The sequence below is a fragment of the Centroberyx gerrardi genome, chromosome 5 (genome assembly GCF_048128805.1).
Source record: "Centroberyx gerrardi isolate f3 chromosome 5, fCenGer3.hap1.cur.20231027, whole genome shotgun sequence".
In the NCBI taxonomy this organism is placed as follows: domain Eukaryota; kingdom Metazoa; phylum Chordata; class Actinopteri; order Beryciformes; family Berycidae; genus Centroberyx; species Centroberyx gerrardi.
The window spans coordinates 25,352,811-25,368,875 of record NC_136001.1 but is presented as its reverse complement, the minus strand read 5'-3'; the positions used below and the strand labels follow the sequence as shown (position 1 = coordinate 25,368,875).

The following is a 16,065-nucleotide window of genomic DNA, read 5'->3' as shown; positions in this document are numbered from 1 at the left end:
AGACCAGCCACTGACTTGTGATCAGAATAATGACATGAGATGAAGGGTTTATGGCACGGAGCTTTTCACTGTAGACTTAATCTGTGGGATAGTTGACAGTTGGCTAAAGGCAATGACAACAGAGGGAATTTGATTAAATTGAATTCTGTGGAATTAATGCTAATACCTGAGGAAAGAGTCGTTAAGGAGAGTTTTGCCTTTCAGAGCATGGCACCCATGCCTTTGGCACATCATGTACCCTTACCTTGTTAGTATCTATGCAAATTGCAAATGTAAATAGTCTGGCTCAGGTCTATTTCCATGGCTCGGAGGTTCCGTGTATTGAGTGTATTGAGGTACACTGAAACAGAGTGTTTACATAATTGGAGGTTGCACACAGACACGGTGTCCTTCTCCGCTCAAATGGATTAAAGCACAGGTACGGCCTTGGGGAGGGGCAACATTACTGAGTTATCAAAAAATGTGGTCAGCATCCAGATAATACATTTGTATTGATTTTTTGGTTTTGTCTCGAAAGATAGTCATTGTATTTTGGCACAATGCTAAAGACTATTTGCAGCATATGCAGTAAGTATACACATGCATGGTGCATAGGGCCAGATTATACATGGTGTATAATTGTCTTTGTCATCTTTTTGGTATCATTCAAGCATTACTTAATTAAAACATACTTTCATTTCTGGATCACGCAAGCTTCATTAAGACAGAGTGTGCTTCATTCACATTGAAAGTCACAGCACTAGTAATTATAGCTTTACTTCAACATAAACACCAAAATGTTCATCTGCCAGTTTCCTCAAGACTGACGAGAAAACATCCAAGCAAGATCTTGAATTTAACAGACTATTCAAAACGCTGTGAGAAGGAAAGACTGAAAGAGGCCTGTGTGGTATTTGCTTGTCCTCACCTCTGTGTTAGCTCACAATTCAGTGGTCATTATTATTAAGGCTGAAAGCTGTAAGCATCATCATGCCAACTTTGGTTTGTGCTGTTTAATTGGGTCAGTGGATAAGTGTGCCACCAGCACTGTGTGCACACACACACACACACACACACACACACACACAATGACTAGCAAACAGTCTGTAAAGCTGAGCGGCTTGATACCATCACTGGAACAACACTGAACCCTAGTGGCAGAGAATTTCTCAGGAGAAACATGAGAGAAAGATGTCTCTCCTCAAAATAAATTGTTTCACAATAAATTCATTTGAAATGCAACAAATTGTATATATCATTTTTAAAAAATACTTTAAAATGAATAAAACCATAACATTAAAGTCACTGCAACAGAGCAGAATGTAAAAGAAGTAAGTAAACTGATCAGACAAGATTTGGGTAAAAAGTTGGTTTAAACTTAATAAATAACGCTGCATTTTATTTCTACAGTAAACATTTTTTTTATATAGATCCTATGGTGATGTAGCACTCGATTGATAACCAAATAACCCGAATACCCTACCATATAGTAATTATCTTAGTAATCTAAAGCTGCAGCAGAATGTAAACTGGTGTCTTTTAAGCGGATCCCAGTTGTTGGAAGTTTAGAGACAGCCAACCAATAAATAGCCTATACTTGAAGATGATCAAGAACACAGTGAACAGATCTCATTACTCAGCATAAGTCTTCCAAGTTCAGCCAGTCCCCACCACAACAGCTTGTCTCTCAGCTCTGATCCTACAACAGGCCCTATACCTACACACGATTATGTTAATGTTGAATTATAAAACATAAAAATATATATATATACGGTATGCATGTCCCCAAATTTGTACTTTTCTCACCGCAATTATAACCACTGCTTTTACACTCCGCTCCAGCCTCTCTCCTCTATGCTCTGTCAGCCGACCTCTCTTACTTGGTGGTTCGTTGTGTTTTTTAAATCTATGAATTTTTTTTCTACTGCTTCTCAGCCATGTAGGAATACAGAAACAAAGCAAGAGACAGACGGAGATGACATTGTTTAAAATACATGCATAGTTGGTTACCGTAGTTTAGTAGAAGAATACTCTGAGCGCTCTCATTTAACATTGAGCATACTCAAGCTTCCATTGCTTCTCTACTTCAAGCAACTCTGCATAATTCTGCATGTAAAAGCATTAGTCTGGCTACTTAATGAGATTTTTTGGATCCTCTGTCCTCTCCAAGTCATTCGTTACACACACGCTGGCCATTTAAAACTCAGTCGCAGCACATGATTACCACCATCCCTGATCATACCCCAGGAGTGTGTCCTGTCTGGACCATGGTCTGGACTACAACAGGGCAGAGCTAAAAAGAGAGATGGGGAAGCTCTGTGCAACAGGGAACCGTTGTTAAAATGCAAATATTAAAACATTCATCTTGCATTTTCCGAATAGACAGGAACTGCTTATAACTTCAAATAATGTATTTTCATGTGCACCGATGAACAGTGTGCCCCAATGCCCGTGCTGTGTGTGGACTAGCGGCGTCTCAGAGAAGTGACGTGTATCAGCGGCTTGTCTGGTGACGTGTCTCTACTGATCTCTCTTTTCTTACGGAGCGGCTGGATGGAGCCACACTGACTCTACTGAGCATTCAAAGTGGCACCAGTAACACAACAGGAATCGGCCAAAGGACATCATGGGAAGTAAGTCATCTTCTTAAGTTGTATACATGTGTTAAGGGTGATTTAAATGACCTGTTGTTGTTTTTTATCTCGCGCACTAATGGACATTTAATGTTCGTTAGCATGCTAGCTAACCTTGGGTAGTTAGCAAGTTATAGCTATCTAGCTCCTTACGTTAGCTAATGCGAAGTTGCTAGCTATTTTCAGCTCTGCTACCGTTAACTACCGAGGCTCGTATCATCGGCTCAGTAGCGAGTTTCTAATGTTTTAATTGTGTCCTTCAAATGGGCTTCAAAAGTCTCCGCTTTTAAATTAACCAGAACCTGCTGGCTGCTCATTTATCTGCTCGTTTGACGATTAGCTTCAGTTAGCAACACGCTAGCTAACGTTAGTTAGCTGTACGTCACCATGAACTGTTACATCTTGAGGATATTTTACCGTGACAGATTGAAAATTGCTTTCTTCCACAATTTCATGGCAGGAAATTGATTATATTTGCAATGGTAAACTAACTAACCAGACACTTATAAAGAACTGAAGGGCATATATTAAATCACTCGCTGTCAAAGTCAATTTCAGTGATTGACAGAGCTGATCAGCACCAAGGCAATGTAGCCAGCACAATAATCCCATACGGTCTAATAATTATTATGCACATGGGGAACTGTTGTCATCCTTGTTCACCGTTCATATTTTTCTGAATGTACTTACAATGTAGTTAGATGTTGAGCTTACTGTTACATTAGCCAAGTGACCCAGACTGCCATGTTTAGCTTTGCTGGCAGATGTTTAGTTAGTAGTTTGTGATGACGTAGCATCTAAGCTAAAGTGGCTGAAGAGGACCAAAGTCATTTCAGACCTATTTACAGGTCTACAAATACTGCTAGAGCTGCTGACTTTAATGTTGTGTTGAAGCAATGTTGTTTTGGTCTTTTTTTTTAAAAAAACTGTTAATCTCTTTCTACAGTTAAATTTTTGGAGGTCATCAAGCCGTTCTGTGCGGTCCTGCCTGAAATTCAGAAACCAGAAAGAAAGGTATACTTAAGTCTTTGAATGTGTAGTAAAGCTCATTAATATTGACGTATTGTGCATGCAAATGTGAATGACTATGAAATGACACCTATTCCCTTTTTAACCCTTACAGATTCAGTTTAGAGAAAAAGTACTATGGACCGCCATCACACTCTTCATCTTTCTAGTGTGCTGCCAGGTTAGTGTCCATTGATGGGGAAAAACTCAGTGACAACTTAGTTACTTTTGACTGCATTGAATCTATTAAATAGTGCAGGGGATACCACAAGTCAAAACAAATATTATTGGCTATATGGTATTGCTGAAGGTGTTTTGTTACACACCGTCTTGTGTGTTTTTCTCTGTTCATTCAGATTCCACTGTTTGGCATCATGTCATCAGATTCAGCAGATCCCTTCTACTGGATGAGAGTAATCCTGGCTTCTAACAGAGGTGACTGAATTGCATACTCTTAATAGGTGATCTCACTTAATCACAAAGTTGTTTTACTGTCTCATGTGCAGCTCTAGCAAGGAGAAATAATCTAATACCTATGTTATCGCACCTCAGCTTTGACGTGGTCTCCTTATCAAAAGTGATAACAGTAATAGGCCTCAATGCCTTGTTTCAGCAACCACTACTACACTGTTAATGTGATTGCCAGATACCAATGGTGTCCACTTTGTTTTCCAGGTACTCTGATGGAGCTGGGTATCTCACCCATTGTCACCTCAGGCCTAATCATGCAGCTGCTGGCTGGTGCTAAGATCATTGAGGTGGGAGACACCCCCAAGGACAGAGCCCTCTTCAATGGAGCACAGAAATGTAGGTCCCCTACTCGCCACTGTTACTATTTTTAGAACTCACCACATACTTTTGAAGCCTTGAAGCATTCTTGTTTACTTTGAAGCTTTCAGTCTCATAATACTATTTGTTTGGCAGTAACATCAGTTTTGCAGCAGCTCTGTCTGCAAGGATACCAATTGCAAATCATCTCTTTTTGTCCTTTTGCAGTGTTTGGAATGATCATCACCATTGGACAGGCCATTGTATATGTTATGACTGGCATGTATGGAGACCCCTCAGAGATGGGTGCTGGAATTTGCTTGCTCATCATCATCCAGGTTAATAAAGACTCCCATTTGATACAGAGTTTGATACAGAGCCATTAGTTTGCATTGACTTGATTTGCTGATGGTCAGAGAGTGTACGGTCGCCAGCAGACACACATTTTGAGAACAGGCAAACACTATGTAACAGAGCCATTAAAATGTTTATAGTCTCAAAAAGTTACCTGCCAATGTGGCAGGGCACCCTTCTTCATTTATCCACCAAAAACAAAGTTTGCCGGCATTTGCTGCAGGGTGGGTGGTAATTTCGGACCCTGTCTGGAAGTTTATAGCAGCTTCCATAATGTTGTGTTTTAAGAGCTGTGCTAAACGGTAATTGGTTGTTTCTGCCTGGCCAAACTTGATACTAACCTCCAGCCTGTCTCTCCAGCTGTTTGTGGCAGGTCTGATTGTCTTGCTGCTGGATGAGCTGCTCCAGAAGGGCTATGGTCTGGGTTCTGGTATCTCCCTCTTCATTGCAACCAACATCTGTGAGACCATCGTCTGGAAAGCCTTCAGTCCCACCACTGTCAACACTGGTAGAGGTACGGGCACTGGCTTGCAAGAATGCAGAGTTTTTGAAGCTGAGCATTGGGAAGGGAGAGAAATCGGATATTAGCCTTTTTATCCAGCTATATTACACTGAGTAACCCTGTGACTCCTATGGTTTTTTAGGTACTGAGTTTGAGGGAGCCATCATCGCTCTCTTCCACCTGCTGGCCACCCGCACAGACAAGGTGCGCGCCCTGAGAGAGGCCTTCTACAGACAAAACCTGCCCAACCTCATGAACCTCATCGCCACTGTCTTCGTCTTTGCAGTGGTCATATACTTCCAGGTCAGCTGGCTATACTGTCTGGATATATAGTGTGTCTTGACTGCCTTTATTGTAGTAAAGGCATTTGATTCTTTATGAATGATTTTTGTATGCAAGATTTGAAATAAATATCAGCTTTCCGATAGCTAATGTAGAATTCTGTTCATGAAGTTGCAAGCAGTGTTTTGCTGACTGTGTTCAAGTAGGGATGGTCATTGCTTAACACTTCAGGACATTGTTACTCCTCCAGGGCTTCAGGGTGGACCTGCCCATCAAGTCAGCACGCTACCGTGGTCAGTACAACACCTACCCCATCAAGCTGTTCTACACCTCCAACATCCCCATCATCCTGCAGTCTGCCCTGGTCTCCAATCTTTACGTCATCTCCCAGATGCTCTCAACGCGCTTCAGCGGCAACTTCCTGGTCAACCTCCTGGGAACCTGGTCTGTAAGTACAGAATGTGCCATCAGGTGCTGCATCATCCCTTTCTCACAACACATCCAATCTCATTGCAACGTGCTTAAAGAGCAGGAGCTCAACTCAGTGCATTTACAGAGCAAGACAACAACAAGCAAGATGACTTGATTGTTTTGACTGGGAACTGAGGAGTCTTTGTGTGCAAGTTTCTAAGAGGATACAGTCACATGTTTCAACTCATTGATACACTAGTAAGCCGTGGGCATACACAGACCTCAATTTTATCTTAACAAAAAAAATCTTTGTGTGTTCAGGACACCTCCACTGGTGGACCAGCTCGTGCCTACCCAGTGGGCGGTCTCTGTTACTACCTTTCGCCTCCGGAGTCATTTGGTTCTGTACTGGATGACCCAGTTCATGCTGTCATTTACATTGTCTTCATGCTCGGCTCCTGCGCCTTCTTCTCCAAGACCTGGATTGAGGTCTCAGGATCCTCTGCCAAAGATGTAAGTCTGTTTGTGCAGCCTGCTTGTTTAAGAGTCCATGCTTGTATATAGGATGGTGTAAAGCATGATGAAACATGCCACAAGTTATCCACATATTTAACTTTGTAACTGTGTGTCTCAGGTGGCTAAGCAGCTGAAGGAGCAGCAGATGGTCATGAGGGGACACAGAGAGACCTCCATGGTGCATGAGCTAAACAGGTACAAAGCAACCTTGGAAATAGACTCCCAGGATTCTTCAGGTTTGCTACGTACTGCATATATTAAGTGTTCTACCAGCACATTTAATGGTTTTCCTCTTTTCCTAGGTACATCCCAACAGCTGCTGCCTTCGGTGGTCTCTGTATAGGAGGGCTGTCTGTCATGGCTGACTTCCTGGGCGCCATCGGCTCTGGTACGGGAATCCTCTTGGCTGTGACCATTATCTACCAGTACTTTGAGATCTTCGTCAAGGAGCAGAGCGAAGTGGGCAGCATGGGAGCACTGCTCTTCTAGAAAATTCCTATCTTCCAACACACACCAGACACACAGTATCCACTCTCCACAAATTACTTTGTTTTATTTTGCATTCTGTGTAATGCGCACAATCAATACATTTTGCAACTGGGATACGTCATTTTTCCTGCCACCTTTGTTCTCCACCGTATCCTTTTAGGGTACGAATGCAGAGAAGACGGGTTTGCATTTTGTCCCAGGGTTCAGCATTGTATTGTGTTTCCTCTGTCCTCTTTTCAATACTTATTACTCATCTCTGCAGGCTGCCTAAATCCTCAGTGACTGTCTTATCTGCTGAAGAATGCCTAAAAGCACAAAAGTGTGAGGTTCAGTCTTTGACTTGCCTCAGGCGTTGTTCACTGCAGCTTGTTCAAGGAACATTAAGACAGCGACACCATGTTAGTTAGTGCTTATTTCAAGCATAAAGCACTGTGCCTGGACATTTTGGGAGGGTTGAAAGAAAGCCATGTCACGTTCATTTCAGGTCAGCGGAGACCGTGCTCGAGGTTTTTAGGGGCCTATACTAGGATGTGAAAAGTATAAATAAAATATACTTGTACTCCTAATACAGCTTTGAGAAGTCTCAGACAAGCTCTTGACGGTTTGCATTTACCTTTATTTTGATGTTTTAAATCATGGACTATGTTTATATTCACTCTGGTCTTATGTAGGGCACAATGTTTGTCCTCTGTCTCTGGGTCCTAAAGGGAAGTGTTTGTGTGTATCGTCATGCTCTTTTATTCCCAGACTGAATTGCTGCACAAAACTGCCGAGACATGGTTGGATGAGGGTGGGTTTGGTAGGGATGAAAAGGGGTTTCATTTTTGGTTTTTACTTTATGTATCAGACATAATTGTGTTATTAAAAAAAAAAACAAAGAGGTTTTTTTCCAACACACTTAGAAATTGTGTCATAATTCATAGGCCATCCATGCTGTGCATGTTATCTGAACACCACTGGATACTGTTTTTTGAACAACATTCATCTGAGTCCCTGTGTCAGTCGTCATTACTTTAGGCCAGTTGTGAAATGAAGGAGAATGCAACTCTGGAGCCTTCGGTCCCTCCTGTTACACAGCGACATATTTTGAAAAGAAAACCATGCCGTGGGGGAAACTATAACCTCCTTGGAGTACAAATCCAATCATGTAGGCACATTACGTAGCTCGGTATGGTTTCATATCATTGGACCGCAGCGCTTAAACTCAGCATACGTCATTATTGTGCGCCCTAATCTAATTCCGACCTGTGAGAGGCAGCAATGTGCTGTAAGGCATCCAGTCTGCCGGAAACCCAGAAGAAGAAGAAGAAGATTGTGCGCCCTATGGATTGACAGGTCAGAGGCAAGGAGGTAAAGGGGTAACGGAGCTGTCAGAAGACGCCGGGTGGTTTGTCAAATGAAATCCCGGCATTGTTGACTAAGCCCCTGCAAAGTTAACCTATCATCGTTTACGACAGAGGCTCGACGGACATAAGCATCGGCAGGCATGTCGTACTGCAGACAAGAAGGTAATTCCGGGTTTCTTTCATTCATTTCAGTCCAGTCATTTTCATGTCCAGGCAATGTCATCCAGGGAGCCAGCATGCTAGGCTACTAGTAGCAATGTTACCGCAGCTAAGTCGTTAGCTGCCAGGCTAGTTAGCTCAACCTGACGTGCTTGCCTAAGGCTAGCTTTATCCTTAGCTCCGCCATTGTAGTGATATTATAACTTTATACTGAGCACTGCAGCAATTTGATATATATGTTACTAATGGGGGCTTGGAGAGCTGCCAAGCGGCAACGCAGGTCAACTCAAGCCAGTTCATATTTAATCTGAGCTGTTTGAGGAGCATAGTGGGCCCAGTTTCATTTGACAGTTTCCTGACGTCACTGAGTAACCAGTCGTTATATAAGGACCAAATAATGGCATCAGAAGTTTCTCTGACCATCCAAGACCAGGTTTCCTACCTTTAGGATTCATTGTCATTCCTGTTTTCTCCTTCCCACCCAAGGAAAAGATCGCATCATCTTTGTGACCAAGGAGGATCATGAGGCACCCAGTAATGCTGAGCTGATTGCAGATGACCCCAACGACCCCTATGAGGAGCAGGGTTAGTCACTTGAACATTTTAGAATCAAAGGTTCCTTAGTGTATCAAGGCATACCATCAAATTGCTGTTTTGTGGTTTCTCGCTCCTCTAGGCCTGATCCTGCCGAATGGAGAGATCAACTGGAACTGCCCGTGCCTGGGGGGCATGGCCAGCGGACCCTGTGGCACTCAGTTCAAGGAGGCCTTCTCCTGCTTCCACTACAGCAAAGAAGAAGTGAAGGGCTCCGAGTGCATCGATAACTTCCGTAACATGCAGGAATGCATGCAGAGGTACCCCGAGCTCTATCCCCAGGAGGGAGACACTGAAAGCTCCCCACAAGCAGAGTCCAACACCACTGCTGCCCCGGCCTCCGACAGTGACTCTACCCCTGCTGCTTCAACATCTGAGTCTGCTCCCTCGCCCGACAGCGTATCACCAACAGACAGCCAGACTGCCAGCTAAGGCCAACCAGCCGTCCTCCACATTCCCTTGTTTTCTCTGTGTACAAGCACTGCCCAGCATAGATCACTCTCCATGAGGAGCTCAGCTGTGTGTGGCCTGATCGGCCTGACATCTCCTCTGGTATTAACACCGCTAGTCACAAGGGAGGAGGGGTGAAAAAAACAGGCCCTAGAAAGGCACAGCTCTGACACTCACAGGCAATATTCACAAAGGCCATGGGAGGAGAAACTGAGTGACATAGGGCGTATTTACTTTGTTTTAGGCTGCTTTGTCTGCTGAGCACCTGAAGACCTGGGAATAATACGCTTTAGTGACAATGGGACAAACTACTTGCTGCAGGGACATTCGCTGAAAGACTTATATGCAATAGGAATTCAGTTTGCTGTGTATTGTCCTGCTTCAAATCACATGAGCTGTTTCTGTGCCATTCTGCATTACCCACTTCACCATAGGTGTGTATTGTTCTGTTAATGTCACTGGTCAGACTACTAGATAATGATCACTGGGCTTAGCCTAATCATTATGCTTGACAGATCTTCAAGTAGTGAACACTAGATTTTGAATTTGAGCAATGTCTTGCCTTTGCATGATTGCTATTGACTTAAGAAAGTCACTTAGATTCAAGACAGTTTTCACTCTTTACAGTTGAATCCCTTCTTCCCTTGCTTGAGAGACCAAATCACAGTACCCCTTACAGCTAAGCAGAATGTTTCCATGTCTTTTTTTCAATAGTAGACTACTCCTTAAAAATAATGCCCACATCCTTTACTAATAAGCAAGCAACAAGGCTAATTGAGCCTTTTCTACAGCTCAAGCGCAATGCACATTACATTGGTATTAACACAAATGTAACTCTACTCCCCTATGCTTTAAACTGTTTATTGACATTCATCATCCTGTGGGAACTAAAGGGCCTAGTGTCCAAATACATGTGGTGCTATATAACAATGGTCTTTTTGTGTTTGTTTGTTTGTTTTTAATAAGATTTCCTTCGTCTGGCCTAGGCAAGGCCATAAGTGGGTCATCATATGTAACTATCAATGCATAAATGTTTCCATCGTCCCAACATTGTTGCCCTCCAGAATCTAAGGCTCCACTCAGAATCAAGATGCTGTGGTCACCATTTGAAATGAATGTCATGAAGCATGCTTTGCAGGGTGTTGAATATGACTACATGTGAAGCCAGAGCAATATACCCTCTTATATCAATGATCTTTTGATGTTGTGAGTCTTACTGCGGTTTTGTGAGCTGTGCTGATTGAAACTGCCTAGAAGACTTCCACACTGAGTTAAACCAAGAGCCAGACATGAGTCAGTTAATGGATACTTGAATGTGTGTATTAAGACAGAATCACACCATCGTATTTTACAGCCTCCACACATCTCAGTATATTCATGATGATATATTAGTTTGGAGAAAAGCATAGTCTTGTGTGAAAAGGCTATAATGTCCACATTGCAAGGTTTGTAGCATCACATAGATCACACAGGCAGAAAGTCTATTAAACGTGACCCACCCAACATTCATTTCAGTCTTTGTTTTTTTGCACCCACACATGGGGAATACGTCTCTTCAGTTTAGTGATGTAGAGCTAACTTGAGTTTGACTCTTTGGTTATTTCCACTTTGATCACATAGCACAGTCCCATAACAGTGAGCAGTGCTCTTGTCCAATGATTTTCAGTCCTTTTGCTGAATTGTCCACTGACTCTGTGTGACTTTCTTTGTCAAATCCTGTGTGACCCATCATTTTTTGGATCCTGTAGGTCAGGGACATCCATGCCTTAGGCCCTGTGATATAAGTGCCCCCAATCTGGGTGTCCAGGGTGCCACTACGCTCTGCATGGTGACCAGCAAACGGCCTGTCCCAGCCTCCTCTGGGCCTGCCAGCAGGTACTCCATACCTGGAGAAGGAGAGAAGAGAGAAGATATTGTAAACTGATTTAATCTAGAATGTCTTTTGTACCATCAGTTGGTCGCCTGATCCACTGAAGGCCTCTATTACTAGTAATAATTTGTACTGGAAAACCTTGAGACTGTATGCATCAGCTATAGCCATACCTGGGGCCCTCTGATATGCGTGTTGGACAGCATCCATTCAATATAACTGTACTACGTCTACTTCAAATCACACCACAAATTCCTATTCTGTCGTGTTGGACGGTGTCCTACCTGGGTTTAGGATGGGACAGGTGCAGCCGCGGCTGGTCCAGGACAGAGGATAGATGCTGACGGTCCCCAGGGACAGCGCCACCTGGCCCGACCGAAGGACCTTTCGAACTTTGACCAGCACTTCTGCGTGGCTGCCCTTGTCATGAGCAGACAGCACACTGGCTTTGATCACTGCCACAGGCCACAGAGACGGATCAATCCAGAGTTAGTAAGGACTGAGAAGGTATTTTCAAAGCATCAGTCTACATATAGATCACAACTTTGAAACGTATTTCAAATGTCTGTGAATTCAACATATTTCTTACCGTAGTCATGTTTGGTCTTACAGAGGTCAGACACACTTCTCAGCTTTCTCTCCTTACAGCTGCACTTTCCTGTGTACAGGAAACTTCCCTCTCAATTATTTTGTATAAAACCCAATATCAGCATGATTTTAAGCATTGCAGATGAAAATGACACGTAATGAGCAACAGCATTACTTAGTTGAATGTAAGTTTATACATCACACTCACCTGTGTAATGCAAGGCAGAGACTGCAAGCTCCTTTGACCACGCTACCTCACCTTCATTGGTGAACATATGATCCAAATCAGGAATTTTTCCACCGATGGGCACATTGAAAACCTGGTTATTTGAATAGCTGCCAAAGTGGAAAGGGATACATCTGGTCAAGGTTCATCTTTATTGATTATCTCTCATACAATTCTACTGTAGCTTTCTCGGTATTGTGCAAGGAATTTGGCAAAACCAAAAACCATGTGGCTAACCTGTCAAGGCACTGGCCAGTGGTTGGATCGCAGCTCTGAGGGCAGGCGCAGGGTTTGCAGCCCTCCTCTCCAAAGCTCCAGTACCCAGGCAGGCAGTGGCTGCAGCTTGTGCCCCCTATGCCAGATTTACAGTGGCACTGCCCGCTCCTGGGGTGGCACCAGGGTCCCTCTTCTCCAGGATGGGCAGGCAGTGAGCCCCGTGGATCACACCAGCAGCCTGAGAAAGACAGAGATAGATGGGCTTATATGCATAAACAGCTTAAACACATCCTGACCATTTTATCTTGAGGTGAAGAGTAATCACACTACTTTCTTTTCCTCTGGTTTCTGCTCTCTTCCGCTTGACACAATATGCAATTACACATATATACCAGCAGATGGAGACACCAGATGTTAAGACTCTGTGCACATACACATGAAATAAAATGTCACATAAGCCTATTTCATTCCCAGGCATTTCTTCTTATGAATGAATTCCACCAAGACATTAAATTGGGGGCCAGATATGACAGATTTATCTGGTGCTGCTCCTTTATTTTGCTTTACTGACGACCCCCTGTCCCGGGCCTCTTACGTGTGCAGGCGTGGGGGGAGTGGAGGGGCAGGGACGGGTGGCGGTGGTAGCCATGGCGACAGCGCTGGCACCTACGCCCGACGGTGTTGTGGCGGCAGTCGTTACAAACGCCGCCGCTGGTGCCACCGGAGGAGAGCCATGCCCGCTGGGAGAAGTGACAGCTATCCGCGTGACCGTGGCACTCGCACTCTGACGTCACACAGTCACATGACAGCGGAGAGAGAGGAGAGATGAGATGGAGAGAGTCAAAGTGAGGGATGGGGAGAGGAGAGAGTGGATGGGGAGGGGGCGTGAGAAGCTAAGCTTTGGCACGAACAATCATATGAGCCTATAAAAAAACAGAGATACTAGCTCCAGTGAGAAACAAGTAAACTCCTGAGCTGTACACAAAGTCCAAGGCACTACTTTCTTGCCCTGATGACATTATGGTCGAAACGCGCTGGCTCTAAGCCATGGCAATAAAGGCTTCTTAAATTTCGCCTTGGACTTTGTGTATAGCACTCAACAGTTTACTTTTTTTCTCACTAGAGGCTTTCAATCTTAGAGCTAGTATCTCAGTTTTCTACAGGTTTGATTCCTGTTCCCAATGAGTATCTTTAAACCTAAGGACTTCACTGCTTCTTCTTAATCCACAAGAGCACCAAGTGTTACTTCAGTCATATGAGCCTGTTTTGAATTTTTTTGAACAGTCTATGTACTTGCAGTTGTAGTTGTATAGACAAATCAAAATTATTCACGTGCTGACTTTAACTATGACTACACACAACATTAATTAACAGTGAAACATTTTAGTGAATTCTGAAAACATCGCTTATCTGAAAAATTTGAGACAGGCTTACACAGTTTCTCTCGTTAAGACTCCAAATAGTATCTGTATTTCATTCAAAACAGTTGCTCTGATTCTCCCACCATACTCCGACTTCTTCACTGGCTGTATTTATCACCATGGCCGAGATCTACTGACCTAACAGCTGGTGATCCTGTTTGGCAGTCGGCCACTTACTCTGGCACGGGTTTGGCTCCCCGCTGCTGCCGTTGGCAGGCCTCCAGGGACGGTCGTTGTAGAGTGGAGCACACCTCTCACAGTGCTCCCCTGCTGTGTGGTGAGTACACACACACCTACCAGGAACCTGCAAGGCACATGTGGGGCTGCTCAATAAATTCACCTACATTAGCGGCAGTTACAGACACCTGTTGGGTAGAGCAACTGCAATAAATGCACATCCAGACAGCTGCTATAAAGAGCAGTACAAGCTATTTAAAGCCCTTTGACAGGTGATTTTCACATCTGTCCTCTGTAAGTACATTTCACATCCGGACCTAACATCCGGACACCTGTGCTCTATAACACTGTGAGTGAACACAGGCCAGCGCACAAACTGACACACATTCACTCACTCTTTTTCTCACGGTTTCTTTCTCTTTATCACTCTCATTCTTTTTCTCTGACACACACCTGCACACACAGGAAGGATAAGCTACTCACCATGCTGCTGTCCTGCAGTGTGTCCTGGCTGCTATTGTATGCTATACAATACTCAGCATGCCCGTGGCACAGGCAGGTCCCTCTGGCCAGTAAAGTGGAAATGGCATATGCTGCTGAGACTGGGCTTTCTGCAGTGGGACTGGGAGGCAGAGCTGAGGCTGGGGCGCTTGTTCCCTCTGCAGGGGGGGTTGGAAGTGCTGGGCAGGTCTGAGCCTTCAGGAGTCTGATGCGGAGGTTAGTAAGAGTCAGGCGGGCAACGGTCTCTGGACTGTAGGGGTCCAGCACTTTAACACTGCTGGGGCCTAGGGTCCGCAGTATCACCTGGGTAGAGAAGCAGAGCCCTAATCTATACTGAATAAAACAGTGTATGAGTGGAATTGTGTGAACCTACTGAACAATAACATGTACATTACACCTTACATATTCCCTTACCTCCCCACCACTGCAGGGTGTAGCACCAGTATAACGGGACGTACAGAGCGAGCCTGGCTGACTGAGATCATCATGCAAACCAAACTCCAGGCTGCAGTTGTGGGCGAACAGCTTGAGAGTTTCCCAGGTCTTTCCGAAGTCTGACGAACGTTCAATGGCCATGGCGGCGGGCCGGGGCGACCGGAAGAGCAGAACCAAGTGGGACAGACAAAACTGTGTTTCCAGATCCAAACGGATCTCGTCCTCCTGCCCGGTGGTACCTGCCCCCGATGCCCACCAGGTGTCCGGATGCAAGAAAGGGTCGTCAGCCATGTGGGCAGGTGGGTGGGTGTCCTCGAGGCAGAGGTGTTGGGTCAGAGGAAGAGGAGAGGGATGTGGGCTCTGGTGGTGGGAGTCATTCCCACAGCAGCCTGAGAGGGTGGTGAGGGTCCTGCCGCTGGCCAGGTTCCCTACTGGTGGACTGCAGGCACGATCCACACATCTGGAAGCTGAGGCAGAGGTGGATGCAGAGTCAGTCAAAGAGTTATGATACTGGAGAGGAAATGAATTAAGGGAGGAAGAATGAAAGAGCAGCCCAGGAGGCTTCATCAATGTTATATTTGGTGACACATAGGCTTTAGAAATAGGCATTTTCCAGCACTGACATCATGGGCAAAAGCAAGGCCCTCTTCGTTGTTTTTCCATGAATATTTAATTTGCCAGACCATTGTGGCACTGCTGCTTAGATGTGACACAGAATCCTGCCCTTTCCCCATGGGACAGCATCAAGGCTCTCAGGTTGCATCTAATGGCAACCTATAAAAGAGCCGCAGGCCAGCATCGCCCTATCAAATTTATCAGCAACAGGTATGACCTTTGCTACCTTTTTACTGTAAAGATAGCAAGAAGCAGATAAAATAACAGCTGCACATAATGAACCACGTAAGCTATAGGAGGTGATAAATTCCTTACCCAAATTACGCAGTTAGGTTACCATAATACTCATACTCAACATAGCCTGACCACAACGTGAAATAGGAAAAGACACGTTTAGCTACGTTGATGTAACTGAGTCAGAGAAACATCAACAGAGATGATGCACTCACCTGCTCCGCTCCGCGCCAGCGCCAAAAACAGCCCGCAGACAACCGCCAGCATCTGAAGTCGACCTTTAACAGGCAT

General features: G+C 44.5%; 3 protein-coding genes across 3 annotated transcripts; 2 read left to right on the top strand and 1 right to left on the bottom strand.

Annotated features, from left to right (window-relative positions):
• The first annotated feature begins 2,513 nt into the window (after window positions 1-2,513).
• Window positions 2,514-7,839, top strand: LOC139907908 (protein transport protein Sec61 subunit alpha-like 1). The gene is made up of 12 exons (XM_071894417.2): window positions 2,514-2,612; window positions 3,559-3,626; window positions 3,736-3,801; window positions 3,977-4,055; window positions 4,296-4,427; window positions 4,617-4,726; window positions 5,103-5,256; window positions 5,387-5,547; window positions 5,777-5,974; window positions 6,259-6,450; window positions 6,572-6,648; window positions 6,756-7,839. The coding sequence occupies exons 1-12, from the start codon at window positions 2,606-2,608 to the stop codon at window positions 6,940-6,942; spliced, it is 1,431 nt and encodes a 476-aa protein (XP_071750518.1). The 5' UTR covers window positions 2,514-2,605; the 3' UTR covers window positions 6,943-7,839.
• A 448-nt stretch (window positions 7,840-8,287) lies between these two features.
• chchd4a (coiled-coil-helix-coiled-coil-helix domain containing 4a) lies at window positions 8,288-10,936 on the top strand. Its single transcript, XM_071894453.2, has 3 exons — window positions 8,288-8,450; window positions 8,934-9,032; window positions 9,124-10,936. Exons 1-3 carry the CDS (start codon window positions 8,429-8,431, stop codon window positions 9,471-9,473), a joined length of 471 nt encoding a protein of 156 aa, XP_071750554.1. The 5' UTR covers window positions 8,288-8,428; the 3' UTR covers window positions 9,474-10,936.
• A 109-nt stretch (window positions 10,937-11,045) lies between these two features.
• LOC139907925 (netrin-4) lies at window positions 11,046-16,065 on the bottom strand. The gene is made up of 10 exons (XM_071894452.2): window positions 15,990-16,065; window positions 14,905-15,392; window positions 14,473-14,793; window positions 13,990-14,116; window positions 12,987-13,175; window positions 12,413-12,629; window positions 12,158-12,285; window positions 11,951-12,019; window positions 11,646-11,816; window positions 11,046-11,377 (listed from the first exon to the last, which is right to left on the bottom strand). The coding sequence occupies exons 1-10, from the start codon at window positions 16,063-16,065 to the stop codon at window positions 11,241-11,243; spliced, it is 1,923 nt and encodes a 640-aa protein (XP_071750553.1). The 3' UTR covers window positions 11,046-11,240.